The sequence below is a fragment of the Amblyomma mixtum genome, chromosome 3, assembly GCF_055824585.1.
Source record: "Amblyomma mixtum isolate Tamu chromosome 3, ASM5582458v1, whole genome shotgun sequence".
NCBI lineage: Eukaryota > Metazoa > Arthropoda > Arachnida > Ixodida > Ixodidae > Amblyomma > Amblyomma mixtum.
In genome coordinates, this window is record NC_143014.1 from 47,662,815 (window position 1) to 47,688,869 (window position 26,055).

The 26,055-nt window shown below is 52.4% G+C and overlaps 1 protein-coding gene across 2 annotated transcripts in view; it reads left to right on the forward strand.

The window, feature by feature from the left end:
• The window catches only part of fz2 (frizzled 2), a 56,638-nt gene extending 36,497 nt beyond the window's left edge, over nucleotides 1-20,141 (forward strand). For both annotated transcript variants that reach the window (XM_089579080.1, XM_089579079.1), the window contains one exon: nucleotides 15,271-20,141. In XM_089579080.1, coding sequence (XP_089435206.1) covers nucleotides 15,343-17,094 — 1,752 coding nt within the window. In that variant the 5' untranslated portion in view covers nucleotides 15,271-15,342 and the 3' untranslated portion in view covers nucleotides 17,095-20,141. The remainder of the gene's footprint in view (nucleotides 1-15,270) is intronic.
• The last annotated feature ends 5,914 nt before the right edge of the window (nucleotides 20,142-26,055 follow it).

Sequence of the window (26,055 nt, forward strand, 5' to 3'; positions counted from 1 at the left end):
GCGCGCGCCTGCGAGAGCTGCGGGGCGCCCTAATGAGGAAGTCCAATCTCGCGCGTGCCGTCTGGCTCGAAGGCGTCGCTGAAGAAGAAACATTTCTTCCTCCGCCGAAACGGAAATTTATAGCACCCTCCCTCCCGCGCTGTCGTATCGATGCACTGAATCGCTCGGCTGCGTGAGCCTGGCTTCCAGGGTGAACTGTTGCTCCGACCGGACCCGTCACAGAGCGTGAGCGCTGGCGTTGCTGGGCATCTACTGCGCCGATTTGAAACTATGAGGGCAATATTCTGGCGGCTCACATAATCGCACCAAACTTTGGATATGTACAGCTTCGTGTGACTGCAACAAAAACAGACACACAGGTTGCAAGCTGTCGAATCGTATATAAAGCAACCGAAATAAAGGATTAAATAGCATCGATCGTCCGTGTGAGAGTCACACGTAAGTTGGCTCAATGGGCTCAGCCTGAGTGATGATGAATGAAACGATGCCGACAACAATCGCAGTGCAGTTTTCTTCACCTAGAGTTTAACAGCTAATATCTGAACTTTTCGTCATCCACCCTACGCAGGATTTCGAAATCTGAATAAAAGGGGCCTTTGTCTGTCACTGCAGTTTTACTCCTTCTGCCACCTCAAGCACAGACCGCTTTTATTTCCTGTCTCTCAAAATTTCAAGGCCGTTTACTGAAGCAGTTACCACACTAGAATAACGGTATATTTAGTGGCGCGTATCAAGTAATATTTTTGCTCTGATGGTGACCAAATAATGCGGCTCAAATTAAAAAAAAAAACTAAACAAAAAAAAGACGGAACTATTGACGCTCGTCAGATACAAGGCAGTCATATTTCAATTCAAACTCCGTAATAATGGGCGTTCATAAAGACCAGAAGCATGTGGCATCCCTTTGGTTCTGCGGTAAATCAGCGCCTCAATACCTCCCCTTACGCGAGGACTTGTGCGCTATGCTGCAGTGGTGAGACGCTGTGCCTGCGACGTACGTAAATCGCACGCCACTTTTGTTTTTAATACACAGAGGCAGTTTAGGATTTGAGAAATTACCGCCGTGCCTTTTAAGCGATCCAAAACTCAGGGCGACAATTGACAGCAACTCGTGACAAAAAAGCAAATGGCGTACGATTTAGCGTGGTTAGGCGCGCTAGTACTTCCGTTTTGGTTCGAGGCTCGGTTTTCAGTGTCACGCAGGCTTCACACACAGATCGGTGAAATCGCTGAGTGGATGTCTTAGCTCTAGCGCGCTGAAAAACTATGGGGATGCTTAACGCACCTTAAGATGCGATAGCGGCGTGATCTGGATCCTGCGCATGGACATATAAGTTGGTGAAGACGACGACATCCAAAGCACAGCGCGGAATGTTCGGTCGCGGCTATGGCGTGGTGCTATAATGCAGTGGCCAGCGAAGCTGCTGTTCGCGCCGTCGCGGGTTCGAAACCGACCTGCTTCCATAAAGTGTCGTAAGGCTGGTTCACATGCAAGCGACTGAGCGATTGAGCGGCGCGTAGCAGCGAAAATTTCCAAGTTGTTGGAACCTCGCCGCTCACCGCCGCGAGGACTGTAAACAGGTTTTTGCGCCGCGGCGGCAGGATTCGCTAGCGTTTTTGCCTGCATGTGAAACAGGCATTGCTGTAGTTTATTAAGGCGAAAACATTGCGTGGTTCATCGGCAGCGAAACCCGATGTCCAGAAGAAGTGGCGTCCCGAAACACATGGGCTGAGACAAAGAATAAAATTTCTTCGGAGGGTGCGGGGAATCGAACCCAGGACTTCTAGATTGCGAGGCGAACATGCAACCCATCGGCCACACAACCACGGTGCTTTTTGGCGAACAAAGGTGGGCAGCAAATGCGTTGCCTTATGACCGCTTGCTAACGAGTAGGCGTGTCATTAGAAAGGAAGAAAAAATAAATAAAAAGGAAATAGAAACAATGCTTTCTCATTCAAAGCACGTTATTAGCCTTAAGTGCCCTCCGTGATTTTTGTTTAGTTCACGTCAAGCAGGCTTCAGACAAAGGGTCGGCGAAATCGGTGACTGGGGGCCTTGCTGCTAGCACACTGAATATCTTATTGTTAGAAGTTAGTTACGGTTGGTGGCATGATCTCCTTTACAGAAAAAAACGCATGGCAACGACTGCGCACTCTGAAAGACACGCACGCCCGATTTTGCCGCCTCCTTCGAGCAGTAAAGTTCCCAAACTTCGCGGAACTGTTCCCGCGATGGCGATAAGTCAGCAATTTGCGGCCCTCGGCTCTGTCGTTCGGCGGCACGCCGCGAATAGTTCCATATGTTCGGCACTTCCGCCAGAGTGATAAAACGTTCATCCCAGTGTCTGCCGTCGTTGCTTATCATTTCTTCCGTGTCGAATGGGATCGCAGGCACGAAAGTGTGAGTGATCTTGACAGAGTAGTCGACGCGCACGCGCGTTTTGGGCAGCTCAAGCTCATTGTCAGCCCTAAGAAATGAAAATACTCTCTCTCCGTTTTTTTTTCTCTTCTCCTTAAGCGTACAAGAAGTATTCTGCTTTGTTCTAAGCGCATCCGCATCTGTCCTAGCAGAAGACGTGAAAGATTGCGTGTCTGCATGCAAAGTTGTTGCAGCGACACGTATCCACTCGTGTGAAGATTCTACTGACATTGACGTAACGAAGAGCATCAAGTGTGGGCGAAAAACTTCTCATATCAGTGTATCCGAACGAGAAGCAGCAAATGCTATAGAGTGCTTACGATTGGCATCCAGTGGTTTCAAGGGTGGAGCACAGCCTTTTGGCTGCTGCGATCGCACGTGCATGTTGTGTTGACAGTAATGGCCTTACCACGCCTAAATCTGTGTTTTCTTTTCTGATTTGCTGAATTCCACGGGACGCCTTCTAAGGGTGAAAGTGTTGGGGAATTATCTTCCGAGGCCCCATGCTTTAAACTTCTTAGCACGAGAAAGAACTTTTTATTTGACCTTACAGTGCACCAATTTTGGCAGTTATTGATCTCTTTCGGCTAGCTCTATACTTTCCCCACTGTAGCGTTTTTTTTTTCTTTTTTTTTTACTGTCAACAGGCTCAACGGGAGTGTTCAACTGCGAGCTGCAGTACTCAGTTATGAGGGCTGCCGACGTTTCAAGTTCGCTATCCTTGAAACCAAAAAGTACCGTGTTCGATCGGCGTGCTCCGACCTCCGAGCCATCGTGCCTGGGCTTAATGATCGCGCTGGGTTTAGTGATCGCACGTTGTCTGTGTATTCCTTTATTGCACTGAATGTGGAGCAGTTTTCTGCAGTTTTAACGAGTCGGCTTATAATTTACTCAAGTGTTTTTTTACCGTGGGAACGCAAACACATTGTGTTTCGTTGTGTGCAGCTAGTATACCACTGGACGCGCTTCACTGGAGCGAGTGTAATTGTATGGCCCAGCGCAATGTTAGCTGACAGAATTAGTGATTGCTTGGAAGCAATCAAAGGCAGTATGAACACAGCAGCTTAGGTTCGGCAAAATCGATAAGCAGCGTATCGATGTGACAATGGCTACAGTGCTGCCGAACTTACTGGAGGAAGTGCAGCGAGCTGTTGTCGCATTCATACGGCTGTGAAGGGGCGAGTGAGTTGATTTTCATCGCCCAATCCGGGAGCGGCGGCGATAGTATTAGGTAGTTTTAGCTGAGCGTTTTTACGGCCAGCGGGGCGGAGCGGCCGAGCGGATACACCAGCGGAGACGCGCGCGAGAAAACAGTTTTAGCCGGGCGGATCGCCCGTCCTCTCGAGCGGACTAGAGTCGAATTGCTCTGCTGCTCCACCTATAGGTCACAATTCGAGTTAGAGTGAAAAGAATATCAATTAAGCCTGCTAATAATGCGCTGAAACTGTTTAGGAAAGGCATATGCTGTGTTTTTAGTTAATTAATTGGTAAGCGTGGCGTTTTAGATATACAAAAGAGGCTGCCATCTTGAATACCCATACACGGCCGCGCGCTCTTACGCACGCTCACGCGCTGCCGATCGCTCCGCTGGAGAGGGCTTCCCAGCGGGCGTAAGCTTCGCTCCGTAAAAACGCTGGCCGGCCCAGCGACGTGCGCATGCGCAGTGGCGTCTGCGCTCGTCCGCTCCTCTCCGCTGGCCGTAGAAACGCTCAGCTAAAACTGTCTATTCCTTATGCGGCGGCGCTTGCGGGCGCTTGAATAACGGGCGCTTGTAGCACCCGTCACCGTACCATAGGAGACAGATGAACAGCTGCTTGACCCACAGGCGCCGCAGGTAAGTTGCCGCGATCATGCAGGGCTGTGAAGGCCAGACATGAGCTGTATAAAGAGGACTGCTTGACTGGGTGGCACTTGTATGGTTTATGGGGGTTTAACGTCCCAAACCGATTCAGGCTATGAGGGACGCCGTAGTGAAGGGCTCCGGAAATTTCGACCCCTGGGGTTCTTAAACGTGCACTGACATTGCACAGTACACGCGCCTCTAGAATTTCGCCTTCATCGAAATTGGACCGCCGCGGCCGGGATCGAACCCGCGTCTTTCGGGTCAGCAGCCGAGCGCCATAACCACTGAACTACCGCGGCAGGGGTAGCACTTGCATGAGCAGCACGTTTAGTTCAACTTTATACGGCATTTAACATCTCAGCTTTCAACGGCAATGTAGTTTGTCGCGCCATGCAGCAATTTTTTCTCTTTAGAGTGCTTAAATTAGGGGCTAATTTGCTTAGCCGCTGTCTGTCCTGGTACAGTGAAAACGAGCTGCGCTTATCTTGCACGCGTCGCATGTACTGCGCCTGTTCGCAGCGACATCGTGTTCGAAGCCTTTCGGGATGGCTAACACGCGCTGAAAAGAAGCCCTGCGACCTTTCGCCGCGACTAGCTTCTCCGAGCGCGTTGAAGCTTCGGGTGTCGGCGTGGGTGGCATCACCGCTTTGATGTGTTCGCCGCCCGCGCTCCGAGGTGCTGCAAGGATTGCGCGATTCCGCTTGCGTGGGCACCCGTGTACGCGGACATGCGTGCGACGTGCGCGCTCACGGCTGCGCTGCCACGTAGTCCTTCAGCGAACGGAGCAGCGACTCGCCCTGTTGCCTCTCTTCCGAGGTCGTAATTTTCCGGGCGGTGGCGAGAACAAGGGAGCGGAGGCACAGGTTGGTTAATTCTGAAAGGTCGCTCGAAGGCCTTCCCTCGAGCCTCTTGCTTTCGTTTCGAGGCCCCGTGAATATTCCGCAAGAGAGCAGGTGCGGAGAGCGTTGATATTGTGTTTTCATGAGCGCGAAGAAAAGTTTACTGTTTCAGTACGCTCGCCATATCTGATTCTCGTTTTTCCTTTTCGTCATTGCTCTTTTTTCTTGCATGCAGCTCCCTTGTGGAAAGTACCGCGAGTGTCGACATGAGCGCACGATTTGGTACCCGCTGGCCCATGGGGCACATTTGTAAGAATGTTTCGCACGTTCGTGCGTATTCATAACAATACGTTGGTCTAACATTGCGCGCGTTGTTCTGCAGGGGAGAGTACGGCTGCCAGCTGAAGTGTGCCCTATGCTTCGCGATTCGTTGAACTAGTAGGCTCCAGAAGAAACGAGAACAAGTTCGTGCGATCTGAGCGCGCTTTGGCAGCGTTTATTAGGCCTCCTTTCCTCTTAAGGTGCTACGGACAACGCTTACGTTGAGCGTACCCGATGTGCAGTCGTCAGCAGGCCTGTCTAGAGCGCTCGAACGACGCATTGTCGCACAGAGAGAAATTTTCAAGCACATATACGGTTCTACAGAGACGATGCTTGGCTGGAGTGAAGCAGCATACACATAATTTGCCCTGCCAATTCCACTGTATCGGTAACAGGTGAGCTTAGTGAAGATTTCAGTTTGATTGTTTCGCAACACATCGCGCAATCTCTCTAAACAGGCGTGCTGACGACAGTACATTAACTGCAGTGTACAGAAAAGGAAAGAACAGTTGGGCTCGTCCCAACACATTGCTGCTCATTATCGCACTACACACTGTCCCACAAAAATGTGCCAGCCTCGTGGAGGTTACAACTCGCGTCATCAGATCGACGGCAAAGTCGAAAGCCAGTCTCACTTCAGTACTGTCTTTAATTGATCGGCGTACGTACCACATATGCCGGCCTGTCACGACTGCTGAGGCAGGGGATAGGAGCCCGTGCGAACAGCACTGACTAGTTCGATCCTTGAGTTGCTGACACTAGTTTGCAGGCAAGTGAATTGGAACAGGGTGGGAGTTTGGGCTAGTTGGTAAGGCATGATCTGAAGGCAGGCTTAACGCGAAAGAAACTAGCACGTGAGAGGGACAAAAGACGAGCGCTAACTTGCAACTGAAAGAACTAGAAGCGAACTTAACGTGCTTGATGAATCAAACACGCATGCCCAGATATTCCAGATATTCACTGATTCCCGCAGCTATCCACGGACATGAGGACATGGGCCGGTGCCCGTCCTGTGCCCCTCTCATGTCCTTGTTTCTCTCGCGCTAAGCCCCCCTTCAAATCAAGTGAATTAAAGCTGCAGCCATTCAGGGGCTGAACAATCAATGCTGCTGTCACACGCCGCTTGAACATGTGGACAGCTCTGGGATTTCGGCACCTGATTTGCTGGCGTGAGGTGCACCTTCCACTCCAGTGGCTACAGTTCGCGAGAGACAGTATAAGCCCACTTGATTTCCCTGAACGTAATGATACAGAATAGGGATTTCATCAATGGTCAGTTCACATTTCATCAGTCACAGCTGCGGTCCCCCATATCCACGGACGTGCTCAGCGATCGTGTTCGAAATTGTGGTGTGCTCTCTGGCGCACCGTTAGCAACCTTCTGCCTATCGTTTCTCCGAGTAGGAAAATGGCTTTGTTGTTCTGTGTTGCTTTCGCTTCCTCTTCTCTAGGCTAAGCTGTAAGGGCCACGTTCGCACTACTTCGTCGACTGCAGAGCCCTTCAGCTCAGAGTTCATTCACCTCGCTTTTCGCAAGTGGCCGTTTTTCGTTGGAACAGCCTACAGTGCGGCCGTTGCAGACGCATTTTCCGCCTAGCCTTATCCCGTCCTGCTTCCGTGCGCCATCGCCGGACAACGCGGGCGCAGAGCCGCGGTTCAAAGGCGAGGCGTCACCGCGTCGCCAGAGGGCGTCGACGCCAGAATGTATCGCTGCATCGTTTGTTGGCCTCGTCATGCGCGCGCGGCTCTTTGCACCCCCTTCGATTCCCGTTACGCTCGCTGCCGACGGCGAGGGTTCGGGGGGTCTTTCGGGGCCGAAGATAAACACTTGGCCGCGCCGCGCGCACAAAGCTGTCATTGAGCGCGGGCGCCGCGGCCCCTTCAGCCTCTCTGGAGGCGCGCATCCGTCTAGGCGGCCGGAGACGGCGACCTTGAGCAGACCCCTCCCGCCGCGGAGATGGCCGGCAAGAGCCGCTCTCCGCGGTCCCTTTTCCCGCCGTTGCGCAAACCGCGTGCAGGCAACTCTCCCGAGTCCCCTCCAGGCGCTGGCTTTGCGGCGCGAGAAGCCCGGACGGGCGGCTTTGGAGATTAGCAGCAACCCTGAGTGGAGGACCATTATGGATCGGCTGGCGGCAAGAATGTGTCAGGCGGGGGCCGCCATCGACGCCGGCTGCCTCGAGGGGTGACGTTGCCCATTCCCGCTGGCGCGGTTCGACCGCCTCGGGGTCCCGCAGCAGCGGGACACGTCTCGCACCGAGGGGGCCCTGAAGAGGATTCGGGCTCCATCCTGAGGGGCCCAACGACTGCAGTTTTGTTTGTGCACAGTTGGGTCTGCGCAAGTTCTCTTCGCGAGCGTTGTCACGCGTGATCCAGGGGAACGAATATAAGCTGCTTGGATAAGCGACAGGCCCAACACAACTGCGGGCTGAGAAACGCTTCTGTTTGTTATTCTGATTCTTTAGGACAGAGCAGAGGAGGGCTGCGCATTTGCTGCTTCGGGGCGGGCGCAAAACCCGAATATACCGACAGTCTTGCAGGTGTGCGGAGGACATCCAGATGACTGCAGCTGCCGGTCACGCCTCTTCGTCTAGGAATACTGCGGCAAAATTTTTAACGCTGCTACTGGGGTATCCTTATTTGCTATTGAGCCATAACTGACGCACAGGTTGAACGACTGGCTACCGAGGAGCCGGTTATTCGAAAATTAAATCAGAGCAAAGTGTGCGTGTGAAGTGTTTTCTTATCGAGCGACTTTAGCAGTCCCAAGGTGCCACCTTTTCAGACAGCTTATACCTCGGTAAAGAATACTCGAAAGTGGCTCCTACTTAGCTAAGGCAGTAAATGTGCTCTCATGAAGCAGTAAAAAAAGTCTGGTAACGCTGTCCGTTGTTCTGAAGTTCAGGACGCTTCCACGCGTCGAAATCAAAGAGCCGTGGCCCCGCTCAGTTCAGCACTGAACGTTGACACCAAGCAGAAGAGCGTCCAGGCGGTGGTAGTGCTCTTCCAAGGCGAATAGAAAGTGTTGAAATCGACCCGTCCATCGGCGTCATGATTAGGTTCTAAATGGGCTGAGAGACAGCGCTCGGAGGCGCGACTTTTCGGACCCCCGGCGATAAGATCGGAATGAGGGCATCCGGTGCGAAGAAGGCGGCCGCCTGTTCTAGCGCTTTTCTTTTTTCCCGTTTGCTTTTACGGCGGCGCATAAAAACCGGCCGCTGCTGGAAACCTGGCAACCCGAGCACTCTGTCATAGCCGCGGTGACATTGACCGCCGAGCGCCCCCCGCGCGCGTCTCCGATCGGCCCCAGAGATGGGGACAAACACGAGAATCCACTTAAGGGGCCGCAGGAGCCGGCGGGCGCCACCTATCTTTACGAGGTGGCTACTGATACTTATGAAAGGGGAAGCTGGCTCGCGATGTGACGCCACAGCAGTGGCGGCGCGTCCACGCTGTGGTGACCCATGCGCTCCTCTGCCGCGCTAATGGACGCGGAGGAGGCCTGGCGAAGATGGGGCCTCCATTTGAACGCTGCGCTCATTGACACCGCGGGCCGATCGGTCGACCGGCGCTCCGTCCCACGGGCTTCCCCTTGTATGGGCAGTGGCTGACTGGCTGGCACCTCTTCGCCCAGCCTCCAGGCATCTCTCGTCTTATTCGTTAAGGTTCCATGTCGAAATGAAAGCTGCGCTCGATGTCAAGGGCGCCTGAGAGTCAAGATATGCCCACGTTATAGCTGTTCTTGAATTATTCTGAAACGCTGAAGTTTTTCGGGCACGTGTGTAGGGATTAAAGGACAAAAGACGACGCAGAAAGCATTTTACAGCGACTGAAGGACTGAAACGCCAAAGCTGTTTCGGTGGTGGACGCGCCCCCACATACCGCCATGCTGTTGACACTATAATGAGTCCACGCTACCCCATGAATGCTCGTGATGGCGAGGTGCAACTGCTCCACGAACCACTCTGCGAAGCTGGTCTGCTTTTAGCCGTATCGAATAGCACTTACGGCACCACTAAAAACTAACCGCTGATGAAAGGTAAGGGCAGTGATTCCACTTACTCTGTAGAGAAGATAGTGCTGCAGGGGTTCCAAAAGTGCCGCATTGCATGGTTAAAAGGCTAACCTAGTGGCCTGACATTTTATTGCCAAGCCTGTACATTGTTGTTAGGCCAGAGTTAACCTGCGTTTTGTGCGAGCCAAAGGGAAGTGTTGAATTTTAGTTTGACTTTATTACATGGCAGTACGGCTGTAGTCAAGACACTAAGTTGCGCTTTCAGTTAGCTTATAGCACTTGTGGCTTCTGGGGCCCTGTTTTACTAAGCTCGCTGAAGTGCGGGTGATTTTAGGCTGCACTGGATTGACTGGCCACTGCCGCCCTGCTACTCGGTCGATGATCATTGAACTCGTCGCCCTAACACCGGAAGGCGGAGGCGAGAGACTCTTCAGTCTTCGCGCCCTTAATCTACATCTTCGATATCCTTCAGAAGGGCGCATCAGGGTTGGTGCTGGTGCCTTGTGTAGCCTCGCAAACGCGGATTGGGAGTAGACGTGCGTGTCCTGAGCAGCGACCGCGCGTTAAAATGCGGTAACTGCGTGCGCAGTGCAGCTGCCTACTCAGCAGTATAGCACCCTGCACAGTAGACGGTACTCAGAACCGAACGAAGCCTGCTCGCCTGCAGGGAAAGACTGTAGCGCCCCATATTACGATAAAACTCGGAGATAAACTGTAAGCAGCTTAATGTGTGCCACGCAGAAGCAACTGTGCGCGCAGTGCTTTGCTTGCTCTTTTTTTGTCCTTGCAGCGTTGCGCTTCGGAGGAGAGGAGCGCGCGCCGCCGGCGTAACGACGCGATCGTTTTCGGCCTTCGCATTTAACGCGAGAATAAACGCCGTCCTCGGAGCCGGCGGCGCCCCAAAAAGCAGCGCAGGTCGTCTGCACAGGCAGAGCTGCTTTCCCCCCCCCCCCCCCTTCTTTCCCCCCTGGATAAGTTGGAGATCTTATCTCTCACCGGGGGAGATTCGGCCGCGCCGGCAACGGTGGGGATTCCGCGAGTGATCGCGCGATGACAGCCAGCGCGTGATAAATGTCGTGGGAAGCGGTTTCTGCCTCGCAAGCCTCTTGGGCCCGACTCGTCCGTCTTCTCGCTGGAACCGCTTCGGGTGTGAAATGCAATCTCTCTGCTCGCGCTGGCTGCGTGCTTGGCCCGCGCGACTTCCTCCGTGTCAAGTCGGAAGCTATGCACTCGGCACACGACTGTCGGCCTCAGCACGCGGGATGGCGCTGTGAGCTCTAAAAAAAAGGGGAAAAAAAAAAAAAAGAGCAGTCTGTATTTCTCGCATGTTCCGGTCTCTACCTTTTAGTTAGACCGAGGCTTATTCGACATACTACGAATCGAAATGGTTGGCGTCACGAGAGCGAGATACCGACTGCAGTACGCTAGAGTGAAAAAGAGGCCACGAACACCTAAATGTCGGCTGCGTGTTTTGGAGCGCAGAAAGCACGCGCCCATGCAAGTTTCCCGATTAAGGCATGCACAACACACGAGTACTATCGCGCCCACTACGATATGCAACGCGTGAGCAGTGGCCAGAGCGCTCTGCGGGCCGAAATGGTGCATCGCGCCTGGGAACAAAAACTAAAGGTATCTGCCATTCCAAAGGCGCGAACCATTCCCCGGATGTTTTCCGCCGCGTCGTCTTGCTTTGCGAACATCCGCCAACGCGATAAGGCAGTGACGCGCCGGTGAGCGTGATTTCGTGCCGGCAGCGTGGCTTGAATCGTTGTAGCTTCGCGATGCTCCCGCCTCGTGATTATTCTGTTGTTACTTTAATATTGCCTTGAACAGAATCAGCGGTCCCGTTGCATCATCGGAATCCATCGTGATCTGGAAAAAAAACTCGTGCAGTAAACTCGTGCAGCTCATCCCCCGAGCGGTAGTTGTGCAGTGATCTTCGTAATCGCAACGCTCTCTCTGCACTACGCGCGTCTATGTCGGCGGCATGAGCACTGGTAGAAGCGCGCTTCCAGTAGTGTTGGCGCGTCCGTACGAGACTGAATGAATGACGGAAACGCCCATAAGCACGTAACATATGCGCATATTTTGTGCAGTACGTGTCGTAAACGGATATTTATTTGTTTATATATTTAACCATACTGTAAGTCACTGCTTCGGTTCTAGGAGGAAGGGCATTACAGCAAAAATATAAATTCAAAACTCATTCTCATCCACGTGTATGTACAACGCCGTCAGATAGGATACCCTTTGAACCTGCGCTCAGCGGAAAAAAGAAATTTACCGGCAAGCAAGCGTATGGAAGGCCGCTCAACAGGTGCTAACACTGATATTTGCGTAAACTCAGCGCTTCTCCCAGTAGGCACTCTTTTTCTGATTGCCATTCGTAACTGTTAATAGTCGGACCAACGTGCTGCGGTTTTCATTGTTTCACGGATGCCTCGTTATAATCTCGCCCCTGACGTTTTTCCGCGGACGCGCGCCCCCCGCGGCCTGCGGTCTACTCGTCGCCGGGATGCGCGGTGGCCGCACCTGCCTCCCGGCTGTTTGCTCGCCGCTGTTCGACACGGGGCCGTGAGTGCCCTTAAGCAAGCACTTATTACTTGAGCTTCGCGCCTCATAAATCGCCGGTAGCGCGCGGTCGCGAGCGTGACCAGCGCCAATAACAAAAGCGGCCGCCGCGTCGCCCGGGCGATCACACGCTGTTGGGTTCTGCTCGACAAAACGGCCCGGGACGTTAACAGCTCGTAAAAATCACGCAGCCCCGGATTTACGGCCCCCCTCCCCCCGTCGCTGGCGTGCGCGGCGAAATAAGCGAGGGGGTTGCGTCGGATTGCGACCGCGCGCTCGGGCCCCCGCATTGATCGGGTACCTGCCGCCGCCGCGCCACGCCTGGCTGCCGGCGCCTGGGTGACGCCCCTCCCCCTCTCTTTCGCCGGCCGCGATAACCGCGAGGGTGCAACAGTCGGTAATAAAGGACATCACGAAGGCGCTGCCGATGCCCACTGTGTGAACCGGGACTGGCCGCATTGCGATGACACGTGCCAGCTTCTCGGTGCGCGGCAGTGTTTCGTCAGCAGGACCACTCAGTTCCGCGCACGAGTGAATAATTGCACCGCGCACAAATTCGGCGCGCGTGTCACCGTAGGGACGCTGTTCGATGTTCGGATGCGGTTACAACTTCCTGGAAATCGTCGTCTCATTTCGCAGCAGGGAGGCTGGTTTGTTATCGCTTCACCGAGTGGGAGTCTCGACTCTGCGGGGCGGTTGTCTCAACCGGTTCTGCGGCGTAAAGATAGGGGCCACGCCCGAGGGCTGTACGTGCATGCACCTCGAATGGGGTGCCTCGGCGTGCGTAACACCTGCGAGCTATTTTTGTTTTTTATTTTGCGTATCGCCAGGTACCGCGACAAGTTGCAGAATGTGAAAAGGTTAGTTAATAACGCAGGAACTTTGGTTTAGAGGCACACCAGTGGCGGCAGCAAGGACAAGTTTTGATGCCCACAGGTTTGCTGATAGTAGTGTTAGCTCGCGGTGTATAATGTGCAGCGCTCTTTATATTTTTCTGATGAACTCGGGTAGCCAAATGCCTTGCATAATTCTGCTTGAGGCTAACCTTTCCCTTCTTTGAAAACGTCAGTTCTTGGTATTTGCACGTGCCAACATAAAACCGTTACTGCGCGTATATAACTTACCGTGTCGCCCCATTACACCGGTGAATGCTCATAAGCACATGCGACAGGCAGCGCGAAGTGTGTGTTCGTATAGCGGATACGCCTCGAGCTGTAATCTTTTCTAACGTTTCCCCACGGTATTTCGCCAGACAGCTTGAACGGAACACCGTTAGGCTGGCAAATGAGGTGCAACAACTGACGCGCACAGCTATTCTTCTCGCACTAAGTAATGGCTTAAAGGAACTGTTGCTCCTTGAACCAGTATCTGTCGAAAGCCTCGCATAAACTGGCGACCTGGAGCATGCAATTACAAGTTGTGAGAATGCGCTGATGTTCGACGTGTCCTTTCGAAGGATGGTGACGAACAAAACGGTGCACCTTTACATCCTAATTAGTAATCTCTAGACAGCGTGTGAACGATAAACGGATGTTCTCTCTATGGGACGGCACCGACCGGACACGTTAGAATTTTAGCACAGTCTTGTGGTAAGTACGCAAACTACGGCAAAAAGCTGTGCAAGCGCGTCAAACGGTAGTAATGGCAAAGCTTTACGGCATTGGCCGTACGGTTGTGTCAAAACTCAGTCAACTGGGGCTTATTCCTGATTAGCTGACTTTTACTCAGCCGCCGCATGACCTGGAGCAACAACGTTCTGTGCGCACTGCACAACATAAACGCTCAGTACAGCGTCAAGGGCTAACGCGGTTTCTATAGGCGTCCCGAGGTGTGCCGACCTCCCACTTTTTTTTCTTCTCACCCTTCGTACGTTTTCATTGTGGCACATTTGTCAAGTGTCTTGCTTCCTGGTGCACCAAGAGAAGAAACCCTGGCGTTTTTGCGAGGCCTCGCGCCCGACAGCCCCTGGCGGCGTGCCACGAGGCGAAGGCGGGCCGCCGGGCTGACGCCCCCGCGCCGGTGCTGGCCAGGCCCGGGCGCCCGTCTTTCCGCTTCCTGCCCCGGTCCTCCCTTCCTCTGGCGTGAATTTGCCGACCGGTGCTATCGCGCGGAAGTGCGGATTTAGATAAGCTGGGATTAGACACTGGGGGTCACTAATGGCCCCGGACTTAGCGGCTCAGGTGATGGCAGCTCGCTTCCCTCCCTGCGATTGCCCCCGCATCCTGGGTCCGAAACAACTCGCTGTCATTTCGCCTCGCACGTGACCGTTAATCGCGCTCATGACGCAGCGTTTCTTTCCCTTCCAGAGCATTCGTCGCATTCGCCTATTCTTTTTCCTTTCGTTCTGTGGATCTTTTCTTGGGGCTTTCTTCCTGAGCCGTTCACCCAAATGCTGGCAGTTCTAAGACAGCTTTGCCAGTCTGGCTGTGTACAACATTCGCCCTGCCTTGTGGTGAATAGGCGGCGACGTGCGTTGCTGTCGCCTGTCGCTACGAGGTGTGTCGTACAACGTGACAGGTTGCCAAAGGTCGCGTTGCATTACAAACAAGCGCAAGGTACCTTTGTGTTATATCAACCATCAGGCATGAATAACACTATTAAATCTGATCAGTGTTCTCATTTAAGGCGAAGTACCTAGGTAGTGAAGTGTTTTTTTTTTTTTAATCAGGCCATCCTGTTCGGAAAAACCATTGAGAAAATCGGACCACGAAGTTTGGAAAGACCATCACGCCATCGTAGATAGCTGCCTACGATGGCAGAGCAGCTCCCCTCGACTTTCAATGATGTTTGATGTGGCAAGTGGGCAATTCTTTCCTTCAGTTTGCTGTAGCGCTGTGACATTTAGTGTCTGTGGCGGAAAGAAGGAAATGAGGTGGAGCTAACCGTAGCCGTTTCGCTATTTGACAGCTTCCTGTGAATTTTCAAAGGGGCGACTTTCCGTGCCTGGAATTGTGATGAAAGCCCGAAGGCTATCTGCGACTTCCGCACCGTCGCCTTTCTGTCCCGTCACTTGATTTAGAATTGAATTTTTAGCGAACTTGCGGAGACTTGCTCGTTCGTTTTCTTTCGAGAAGTTTGCATCCTCGACCATAGCAGGCGAGGATGGCCAGATTTTATATTGGCGCCGCAAGCAGCAGCAGTAGCAGCAGCAGCAGACGGCTGTTGGCCGAGCTAACGACCGCGCGGTCGAAGGGCAGCGCGCCCCTCCTCGGTTAACCACTTCCGCTCTCCCGTGTGCTGTAGCGTGCTGTGCTTTCTCTTCGCAGGTGGCAGGTGCAGCCCCCCGCGGCCGAACGACATGCTGCGAGTGGGGGGCCGGCATGCGTGAACGCTGAGCCATGCGTCCGCACGTGCTTCTCCTGCTGCTGCTGGCGTCCGCTGGCGGCGGCTGGTCCCGAGAGCGCTGTGAGGACATCACCATTCCCATGTGCAAGGGCATCGGCTACAACCAGACGTCCATGCCGAACCAGTTCAACCAGGACACCCAGGACGAAGCCGGCATGGAGGTGCACCAGTTCTGGCCCCTCGTGGAGATCCAGTGCTCGGATGACCTCAAGTTCTTCCTCTGCTCGCTGTACACGCCCATCTGCATGGAAGAGTATGCGGGCAGCGTGCCGGCCTGCCGCTCCGTCTGCGAGCGCGCCCGTGCAGGCTGCGCCCCCATCATGCGCCAGTATGGGTTCGCGTGGCCCGAGCGCATGAATTGCGACGCGCTGCCGCAGTACGGCGACCCGGACCAGCTCTGCATGGACGCCAAGGAAGGCGCGCGGCCGGACAGCGCCGACACGAGCCTGGTGGCGGCTCCCCCAGCGCCTCCGCCCAGCAAGCCCCGGGGCGGCTCGCGGCCCCGGCAGCGCGAGCGCCAGCCCGGCCGGGGGACGGCGAGCGGCGACTGCGACTGCCCGTGCCAAGCGCCGCTCATCAACACCTCGGACCCGCACTTCTATGCGCGCGGGCTCTCGTCCCGGCCGCCCGAGTGCGCGCTGCCCTGCCGCATGGTGTACTTCAACGGCTACGACCAGACCTTCGCCACGTACTGGGTGAGCACATGGGCCGTGCTCTGCTGCGTCTCCACCAGCCTCACGGTGCTGACGTTCCTCATCGACACAGCGCGCTTCCGCTACCCCGAGCGGCCCATCATCTTCCTCTCCTTCTGCTACCTCATGGTCTCCGTCGGCTACCTGGTGCGCCTGGCCATGGGCCACGAGCCCATCGCGTGCGACGGCAACGTGGTCCGCTACTATGTGAGCAGCCGACCGTTCGCCTGCACGCTCGTGTTCATCCTGCTCTACTTCTTCGGCATGGCCAGCTCCATGTGGTGGGTCATCCTCACCCTCACCTGGCTGCTGGCCGCGGGCCTCAAGTGGGGCAACGAGGCCATTGCGGGCTACTCGCAGTACTTCCACATGGTGGCCTGGGCCGTGCCCACCGTCAAGACCATCGTAGCCGTGCTGCTGAGCGCCGTGGACGGCGACTCGGTGGCCGGCGTCTGCTACGTGGGCAACCAGGACCTCGTCAACCTGCGCGCCTTCGTTCTCGGGCCCCTCTGTCTCTACCTGCTGCTGGGCACCTCGTTCCTGCTCGCGGGCTTCGTGTCGCTTTTCCGCATCCGCTCCGTGATCCGCGCCCAGGCGCGCGCCAAGGCCGACAAGCTGGAGAAGCTCATGATCCGCATCGGCATCTTCTCGGTGCTCTACACGGTTCCCGCCACCGTGGTCATCGCCTGCTACTTCTACGAGCACCACTACCGGGAGCCGTGGCTGCGCCGCCTGCGTTGCCCTTGCCCACGCAACAACGAGGCCCCCAGGCCGCACTTCTTCATGTTCATGGTCAAGTACTTCATGTGTCTAGTCGTGGGCATCACATCTGGCTTCTGGATATGGTCCGGCAAAACGCTCGAGTCCTGGTGGAACTTCTACGCCAGGCTTTGCGGAGGCCGCCGACGGCGAGGCCGCAGCGTGGCCGGAGGAGGCGTGGGCGACTTTCCAGATCCCCATGTGCGAACATTCAAACAGTCCATGAGTCCGGTGAGCCACATCGGGCAGTTATCCAGCCATGGCGGTAAGCAGTTACCGCTGTCGCACGTGTGAGGACGTTCCCTGCTGGCAACCGGCGCATCGTCAGCATCTTCCGTCTAGTCCGCCGCCCGGATTCGTGCTTACGTTCGTTGCACGTGGAAGCAGCACTTGTGCATCGAAATCACGCCTGTGACGTCAGCAGACGCTGCGGGTCAGCGAAATAATTTTACAGCACGCCAGGTGTGCACTGCTGATCCCCTCAGTTTCTTTTTTGTTTTTCTGTGAGAGGTTAAACTGTAAAGTACTCGCAAGTACGCCTGCCATGCAGTAGCTACCTGCAAGTCTACTCACTTCAATCACGTGCGCTAGGTCAAGTAACCGGCAATCGTAGCAAAAGCGGTCACTGGAGCCTTCCATCCAGCTGTTCGTATGGCTGTGCTGGAGACTGCATGACCAGCTCCGCCAGACTTCCCAGTTTTGTGGCGTCCGTGTTCGCGTCATTTCTAGTGTGGATCAACCGTTTATGTTTGCTATACAGGTACATTCGATGCAGCCGTTTGCTTCAGTGCGTCTGTAATGACTGTAATAACTACCATGCCTTTTTCTTTACTATGTGTGTGATATGTATGAAGTGGTATAAGCGTTTTGGGCGCCTTCGAAAAGAGATAGCACGCCTCGTGCTCAAGAAAAGAATTGCAGACTGCAGAGCATTAACAATATAGCAGTTAAAATGGTTTTTGCATTAGCTGAACTCAAAAGAAGGAAGATAAAAACTCAAGATTAATGTAGAAACTTACTCATGCAATTGTGCATAGTTGCATTAATACCTTCGTCCTGAGTACTTCTAGAAGGTATCTCATGTCATGCTTGTTTTATGTTCTTCACAGGCTGAACTAATTTTGTAGTGGGTATGCAAGGCTAGAGTAGAAACCGACGAGAACAAAACGCTTCCATTACATGCGTATCTACATCCTCTACTGTTGACTTTTAGACACCCGAACGCCCTATTGTAGGTCCTTCGTATGCTTACTCTGCAATACTATGGCGCACGGCTACGCATTGTTGAATATCCTTGGTAGAGGGCAAAGGCTCGTTCGCCGGCCGCTCCTTTGTCGTACAATTTGTCGATGAGTGACTGAAATCCGTGTCTGTTATACGTAGGTTTGATATCTTCCTGTCCTTGAGGGCTCGCCCACTATGGAATGCCCCGATTCTCCTGTAGTAGGAGCTTACCGCAATCGAAGCGCACGGCTGGAGCTGTCGCGCTGTTCAGAGGGATACGACGAGCAGCCAAGCCGCCCCTTGAGGAGCTTCGCCACCTCTTCGCTGCCCTGTGCAGTGGGCACAAGCAGCTAGCGAGCCGCTCAGGTGCAGGCTACGTGTTTGGGTGTTGGTTGCGTTTGTTTTGAGTGCGTCGCGGGAGCGCGCGTCTAGGGGCGGCTGGTCGCGGACAGCGCGCCTCACGTCGAACGGAGCCCCGCCGGATGTGCCGGCCGCCTCGCGGTGTGGCCTTCCCGGGAGGAAGCCAAGAGGGCGGCTCGCGGCGGAGTCGCAGGAATGTCCGCCACGGCTCCAGCTGTCCGCGCCGTGTCTCTGGAAAGCCTCAAGTCAGAGCGAGGAGCCCTTCCGCCATTTGTATGCGGCGCGCGGCGCCGCGCGGGCTCGGTACCTCGGCTGACCTATTTCGTGGCGCCCGTCCTGGCTCCCACCATACGACATCGCTTCGCCCCTAGACGCTCGCGCACTCAATGTCGGAGCCTGTGTCGTTTGTGAAAGGCCCCGGCTTTGCGAGTACCTCGCTTCTGGTGGACTGGAGCCGCTTAGGGAAAAGCGTTTCTCTGCTTTTCCGTTTTGGCAAGCGACGGTGCACCGATGTTACCACCAAAGACATGGACACACGTGTGCGTTTCGGCGGCTGTGTACGGCAAACAGTGTTGTAAGTCTGGTGACCTACTCCGTGAAAGGAATCCGCGAGGAGAAAGTTAATGCGAGTTTTCAATCCCAACTGAAACAAGTATCTTGCCTGATATATCCATTCCCAAAAGGCCAAACACGTGAAACAGTTTCGATGCCCTTCAGGTAATTTGTGCTGGCCCAAGTGTCTACAGGAGGCGAGTTAAGAAGGAAATTTTCTGTGCACTTGCTCAAACATAGCGCCAAAATGTTGCATGTGCATAGGTTAATCTTTGTACACAAACCCCCTTTTGTAAAATGTCACCACAAGTTCCGTGCAGCATGTGTCGTGTGTATCAGGTGGTCTCTGTGTGGAAGGAAAGCAAAGAGCCTCGCCGCTCTGTGCGACACCAGCTTCCTTCTTCTGTTCTCGGTGCCGATAACTGGCTTCAGTTAACCCTCCTGTTGTATGTGAGCGAGTGTAGACGACGACGCTCGTTGCACCCTCGAGACGCCGCCGGACGCGCGTCGTGGCGTGCTGCGAGGCGCGGCTGCCGGGGGGGCAGTCATTCACGCGGGGTGGCCCAGAAGGGAGCAGTCGTCGAGAGTTGTCAACGCGGTCGCCAGTCCAGGGGGCGCTGCCGTCCTTGCAGACTCCTGGGCCGGTGACGCTCTGTTACGTCATACGTATTGCCGCAGCTGAGCCGCCTCAGCGACAGCCCATTCACTTTGTCACGAATGCAACGCCCTCGAAGCTCGGCCAACTTTCGAAGCAGTTCCGCTGTCCCGGCCATCGGGACAGCTGCAGAAGAAGGAACATATCATAAGTGGCCAACAGTTTACACCTCTATTGGAAACGAGTCGCGTCTTTGTACAAACACTTTCTTTGTGTCTCTCTCTCTCTACCACTTTGCACAAACCACAGGGTCTACGCTGACGAAGAAAGAAAAATAATTCCGTGCGTTGATGGTGTATGTATACATGCTCATGTTCCACGTTAATTTGTCACGCCATTTTTCTTTTCCTTCGCTTAGGTGTAGCATAACTCGTGTACATTTTGTTTCTGTATATATGGATGAAATATTGCTATTGTCATTGCTATTATCAACTATCACCAGACGTTGTCACTTCCGTCGCCATTACGCAACGTTCGCTGGACATCCGTTGAGTGTGTATAATTTAATGTACATTGCCATTAAAGAAAAGAAACGTATTGTTGATATAAACCGTGCGTGGCTCTCTTTACTGCCTCTTGGCCCCTCTGGTGAGGGAGCTCTTGTCGGCACCTGGCAGGGAGACCCAAGATGGAAAAGTGCATGCTTTACGCGGAAGCTCCTACAGGGCTCCTGTTCGTCGTGCTTCGTCTGCGCGCATATCCCGGTAATCAGCAGCGCCTGCCAGCTAGTGAACCCTTACAAAAAAAGTTTTAGACAGTCTATATTAGACAGTCTATAGCAGTCTGTATAGAAGTCTGTAGACTGTCTATAGACAAATCCTAGAGAACAGTCTATAGGCAATACAAATGCCATAGACATTCTATAGACAATCTATAGATAATCTATAGATTTATGGCCATACACTTTTAGTAGGCTTTTGTCTATAGACTATGAATAGGCAAAAAGCATATTAAAATAGGAAGTCAAGAGTCAATAAGCAGGCTATAGACTGTCCATAGACCATTTTTATAAGGGAAAGTGTAATTTAGAAGCCGTGATAGCGGGTTTCGCGTGAGTGACTCTATGCTTGGGGATATTTATGTGTCGAATAACGCGAGGACGCGTTGCCATTTGGCTACAGACCATGTGCTCCGATTACTGGTTTTGGCTGTTGTGCGCTGCAGGCATTTTAAGTTGTGCTGCTTGAAGGCGTAGGCAACCGAAGTGTATTCCTGTGAAGCCAAAAGGAAAATGCTCCTAACAGCACCTTATGCGTTTCGGTGCGTTAAAAACAAGGCCCTTCGTTTTGTGTTGTCCGCTATTCCGGAGGTAAAAAAGATTCTTTAATATGAAATTCGGGTGCAGATTGGGTTATTCCGCAAAATGTTAGACAATTTGGAGTTGTTCGCTTTTTTTTCTTTTTGCCGGCAGTGTTTTGAAACAAATTTACTACGACCCTAGTCTCTGTGCGGACATCAAATCACCTTATTTGCTCACTATTCAGTACACATGGAAATAGCATGTACCACTGGGTACTTAACAATTCTGATTTTTTTTTTCCCAATAATTCCAATTACTTCGACGCATTCGTCACAATCTCAGCAGCAGCACCTCTGGAGTCCGTTCAAGAGCTGCCTGCCCTTGTTTATGCACTGCGGAAGGATTCAGTATCACAACGACCATTTTAAACGCATAAGGGCCTAGGAGCATGGCGCTTGATACAACGATGCCTCTGGTCTGCAGCTACGTTTTAGCCTCCGGCTTCCAGTCAACGTTTCAAACTTCAAATCAAATTTAGCTGAATCATGTATAACAGACGTTAAAGGACTATAGATACCTGATTCTATTCGCAGGTTTTATTCTCTAATGATGCTTGGGACCACCACGTGGTATTCGCCTACGAACGCCAAATAATTTATCACTGAATTTCTCTAGGTTACTCGAGGTATGAAAAAAAAAACTGCAATATAAACGCTGATACGTCGCTTTTTGTCATTCAAACTCTTTAAGCAGGCTAGCTTATGCACTGTAGTCAATTTAGAACTAAGTACCAGTGATTATACTGCAGTTTTCTGAATGCCTCACGTGACCTAAACACTCCTTACACGTCACAGCCATTGTTCAGTTGTTGAAACCGAAATAACATCAAGAAGAAATTCGATTATAAATTATTTAGCGGTCTGAGGGGATACCATAGGGTGATCCAAGTATGCTAACGTTTAACGCATCATTTGAAAGAAGAATACACGCAAGCAAAAATTTGGTGCGCAGGGTCCTAAAAACCTCCAATTTACTGAAAACGCCTCTCTGGAATAAAGCTTGAGATACCTGCTAATATTCGTAAGCTGGGTTTCTTCAGCTTTTCGCATTAGAGAGCCATGTTGATTAGAAAGCACATTTTGGGGTAAAAAATGGGTTTAACCTGATCTGGAATAAATTTGTTCTGGGAGCAAGTATCGGATAAATTCGTGTTTCAGTCGAAAATGAAGGGCTGTAATCGTAAATAATGAAGTTGTCTGTCGCATCATACGTTTGGGGAACATTTTTTTTTTTTTTTGAGGAATGTTTCTCATGTAGGAGATAGATAGATTGCCTTAAGGTGAACGTTGTAAAGGCATGTCGCGTGGCTTCAAGTGGTCATGCCCTCGTAAACTAAGGCACGTCTTGCGGAGGACGCAATGTTCCATCAGGTATGCCAAGAATTTATTACGTTTTCTTTTTTTGCGCAGCGCCTTTAGCTCGGATCTTCGATTACATAACAGTGGAGTACAGCACTACCTGTTTCTTTAGGGGCCACTCGGAGCCCCACTGAACGAGTGGCGGGGTAGCCGTCTATCGATCATTACGGTCTTGGTCGTTTGTCACCTATAGGGTGGCACTTGAATGATCATTCGCCAATAAATGTGCTTTGTTCACGTATTTTTAGTTCTTTCTTGCCGAGGGTTAGTGGACTATCAGCTTCTTCAGAGCTCAGGAACCCATCGGAGCAAAGAGATAGCACTTCGAGAAGTGCGGCTGAAGTTTACTCAGGCTTCGGCTGCCCTTCTTGTTTCTACAGGAAAGTCTTTAAAAAAAGAAAACATTCAAACAGCAGCAGTAAAATGGCTTTTAAAAGTAAGTATCGGAAGCTAACATTGGCACACAAAGGTAAGTGATCACGTCGGCAAGCGGTGCACGGAACCCTTGCGTTGTCCTGGACGCATGTCAGGTAAACAGTGTAAGTTGCCATATGCATGCGTGCCGACGGCACACTTAGCTCAGTTCGCTTGAAATATGTATATTACGTAACGCCCGCGATGAGGACGGAAACATGGCTAACGTACAAATGGAAAACGTTTCTAAGGAGTGACTGTACGCCTTAAAGAAGTTCAAGCACCAAATTTGTGGATGCGTGTTTCCGCCTTTGTAATGATGCCTAAAACATTCGTGTGCTTGGATCACTGCCTGAATTTTTATCTCGAAGCAAGGTCACGGCGGCAGTGCACAGGAATTTTCACCGCGCTAAGGCGGTGAAATTAATTGCAAATTGAAAATTAATTGCGTTAATTGCATTTGATCATTATACAGTCGAGCCCGGATATACTGTACCGAGATATATCGAATTATTCTTTACATAGAACAAGCCCTTGAAAATTCCATGCAACATTATAGCACTATTCGCGCATGTCAAACTCTCGTTCATGAGATATATCGAAGTATATCGATATAGTTCGATATATCGGAAAATGCGCTCTTCACAACCTTTCACATGCGGAGACAGATCACTTGCGCAGCCTTGGGCAGCTGCTGGTAGTGCTGACGTTGTGAAACCGCGCGGCGAGGTGAACGTGAGGAGTATTTGAGGGAGACCTGCTGTGTCTTGTACTCATTTTCCACGACACATTGCTGTCATGCGGTGAAGTTAACCCAACAAAGCCCTTGCGGCGGCGCTCTCCTGGCATCATGAACTGGTGGGCGAGTTGGCATGCGAGTTGGCACCGTTCTCCTGGCATGCTTCGCTGCTGAATTCGTTGCTGAAGCCAATCGCACCGTTCTTTCCATGAGGTTATTGTATTCACACGTTGCCGGTAACAGGGTCAAACATCTTATGATTGGCGGTGATGTTGCGACCCGGGTAGCATGGCCGGAGGCCGGTGATGGGACGAGGAGGATGGGAGACTGGGTTTAGAGGAAGGTAACGAAAAACTTTATACACTTGTTTACATTATTTACATAGAGCGACTGAGAAAGACTCTCAGTGGAAGGGGAACGTCTTCGTCAACCGTAGTCGACTGGAGCTAGCAGGCTTCTTTCGGCCACACTCACGGCCGAGTTAAATATGGTTCGGATTCCCCAGATCCCTGGCTGGGGAATAATGTTCGAAGAGCACTGTCCAATCAGATGGACCGAAGGGGACGTTCGGGTTACCACCCACGGCCGGGCAGGTGCGGGCTGTTCCACTCTCTCGCAGCTGGGTCGATGGGAAGGGGGAGATGCTGACTCATCCAGCCCGGCTGGAAAGGAATCTCCCGCAGTCTTCCAGCAGGTGAATGCACTTGCTTCCCCTCCGGTTGTCCAGAACACGAGTCGGAACACAGCAGTCTTCAATTAACAGCCAGCGTGACTGGCGCCGCCACTTCGCCTCCGCTTCCGCTGTGGTTGCTCTGACAATACCTCCTGCGCGTCTCCTGCCTTCGCCGCTGCTGCCATGGTCACCTCCGCTCAAGGAATTCCGCTGCACTAATCCACTTAGGCTCGGAGGGGGGCATTCGAAGCACCCCACTGCACCACCGCCGTCGCGAGGTCGTCGGCCTTGTCGACGGTTCACGGTAGCTGCTTGATCGGGCCCACGTGGCCCAAAGTACGGTCACGACAGTGACTAGTTCCAAACCGTCTCCTGTGGCAGATTCTATGTGAAGCAGCTTAGGCGTCGAAACGCCTAGCGAGCTTTGCGCTTGCAGCACGTCGCTGCAAGAACGCGTCAAGCGAGAATGCAATGTATTCTTCCTTCTATGTTGCACAAAAGCTTTTGTACTGCCATTTTTATATATCGAATGATCGATATATCGAACTATTTAGCGATCCCCTCCGAATTCGATATGTCTAGGTTCAAATGTAGTAGAGTGAATCCGCAGAACACTTCGTGCCAAGTGCGTTCTGCAGCGAATGTCAGTTGAGTTAATCGGTGTAATACTGCACTAATGACACCAAAAACGAGTGTGGAAGCCGACAGTCACCGAAACCAAGTAGCATAGCGGATTTTTTTAAAATTTGTTAAGCTTACGCTCTTAAAAACGCGCCTCAATTAATCAAAACTTCTGTTTAGGCTAGATGGTGCATAGCTTATATTGAAATGAATTTCCTGTGGTGTTTCCTGTGGTGTTCCTGTGGTGTTCTCCGCACCGAAGAAACTCGCCCAGCTTTGCTCACGCATTTCGTGCGCGGAAAAGAAGAGTGGCTGCAGGAAGAAGCACTCAAAGAAGTATGTCGACTGCTGTTCCGGTGTCCAAGGGCGTCCGCAGAATTTTTTGCAGGGGGGGGCCCCATTGGTTGTTGGCGCCGGAGGGGGGGGGGGGGGGTATGTTCGTAGCAAAAAGGCACTATTTGCGGAGTAAATTTATTTATTTATATACAAATAAAATAAATAAGTAAAATACACACATGAAAGAAAAATTACAAACAGCAAATTAAAGCGAGGCTAGGAGAGATACATTGGAGTTTATCAACGAAGAAACAATTAAAATTAATAAAAATGCAAAAAGATACTATCACTTCGTGGAGAAGAGTGCTCAATCTTGCTTCATACGGGTTCTCGACACACCCGGATTGATGACCAGCACACAGCACAATATGTTCACAAACACGCAACGACAGTCACTCAGTCAGTCTTCCTTGAACAGAAACTGTAGACGCCTCGGATTTTTCTGGGCGAATTGCGTGATGACACTGGTGATAAATTCATTTCTGTGCTTCATTACACGCTCTCGGTGCACACTCATCATACAAAGGCCGTCCAGTCTGTCGTTTGTCATCGTTGAGCGTAGCCACGTTTTCACTCTCCTCATTGTACTGAAGGAGCGTTCGACCGTACAGGTAGTAACTGGCAAAGCCAGAGCCACCTCAATGGCTTTTGCAACACCAGGGAAGAATGTCTTGGCCTGATGTAGAAGCTCGCAGTAAGTTATTTCTGATGGGTCCCCAGTTTTGTTGCACCACATCTCGTACCAAGAGATGGCCTCTTCCTTGAAGTTGTCGATGCCGTAAAAGCACTGGAGTTCTTCGGCGAGAACAGCGAACTCAACACGGCTCAAGTGCTTCATTTTTGATGGATGCAGCTGGAGAAGTTTGAAGCTCCTCTCATTGCTTTCAGAAAAGCGCCGAGCTAAAGAAGCAGTGAGGGAGTCCAAGTACGGCACATATATTGCCACACGGTAGTATTCCTCTGGCGACTGAATCCCGTAGTTGTCTCGGTGGGCCTGACGAGAGACTTGTCTTGGTACAGATA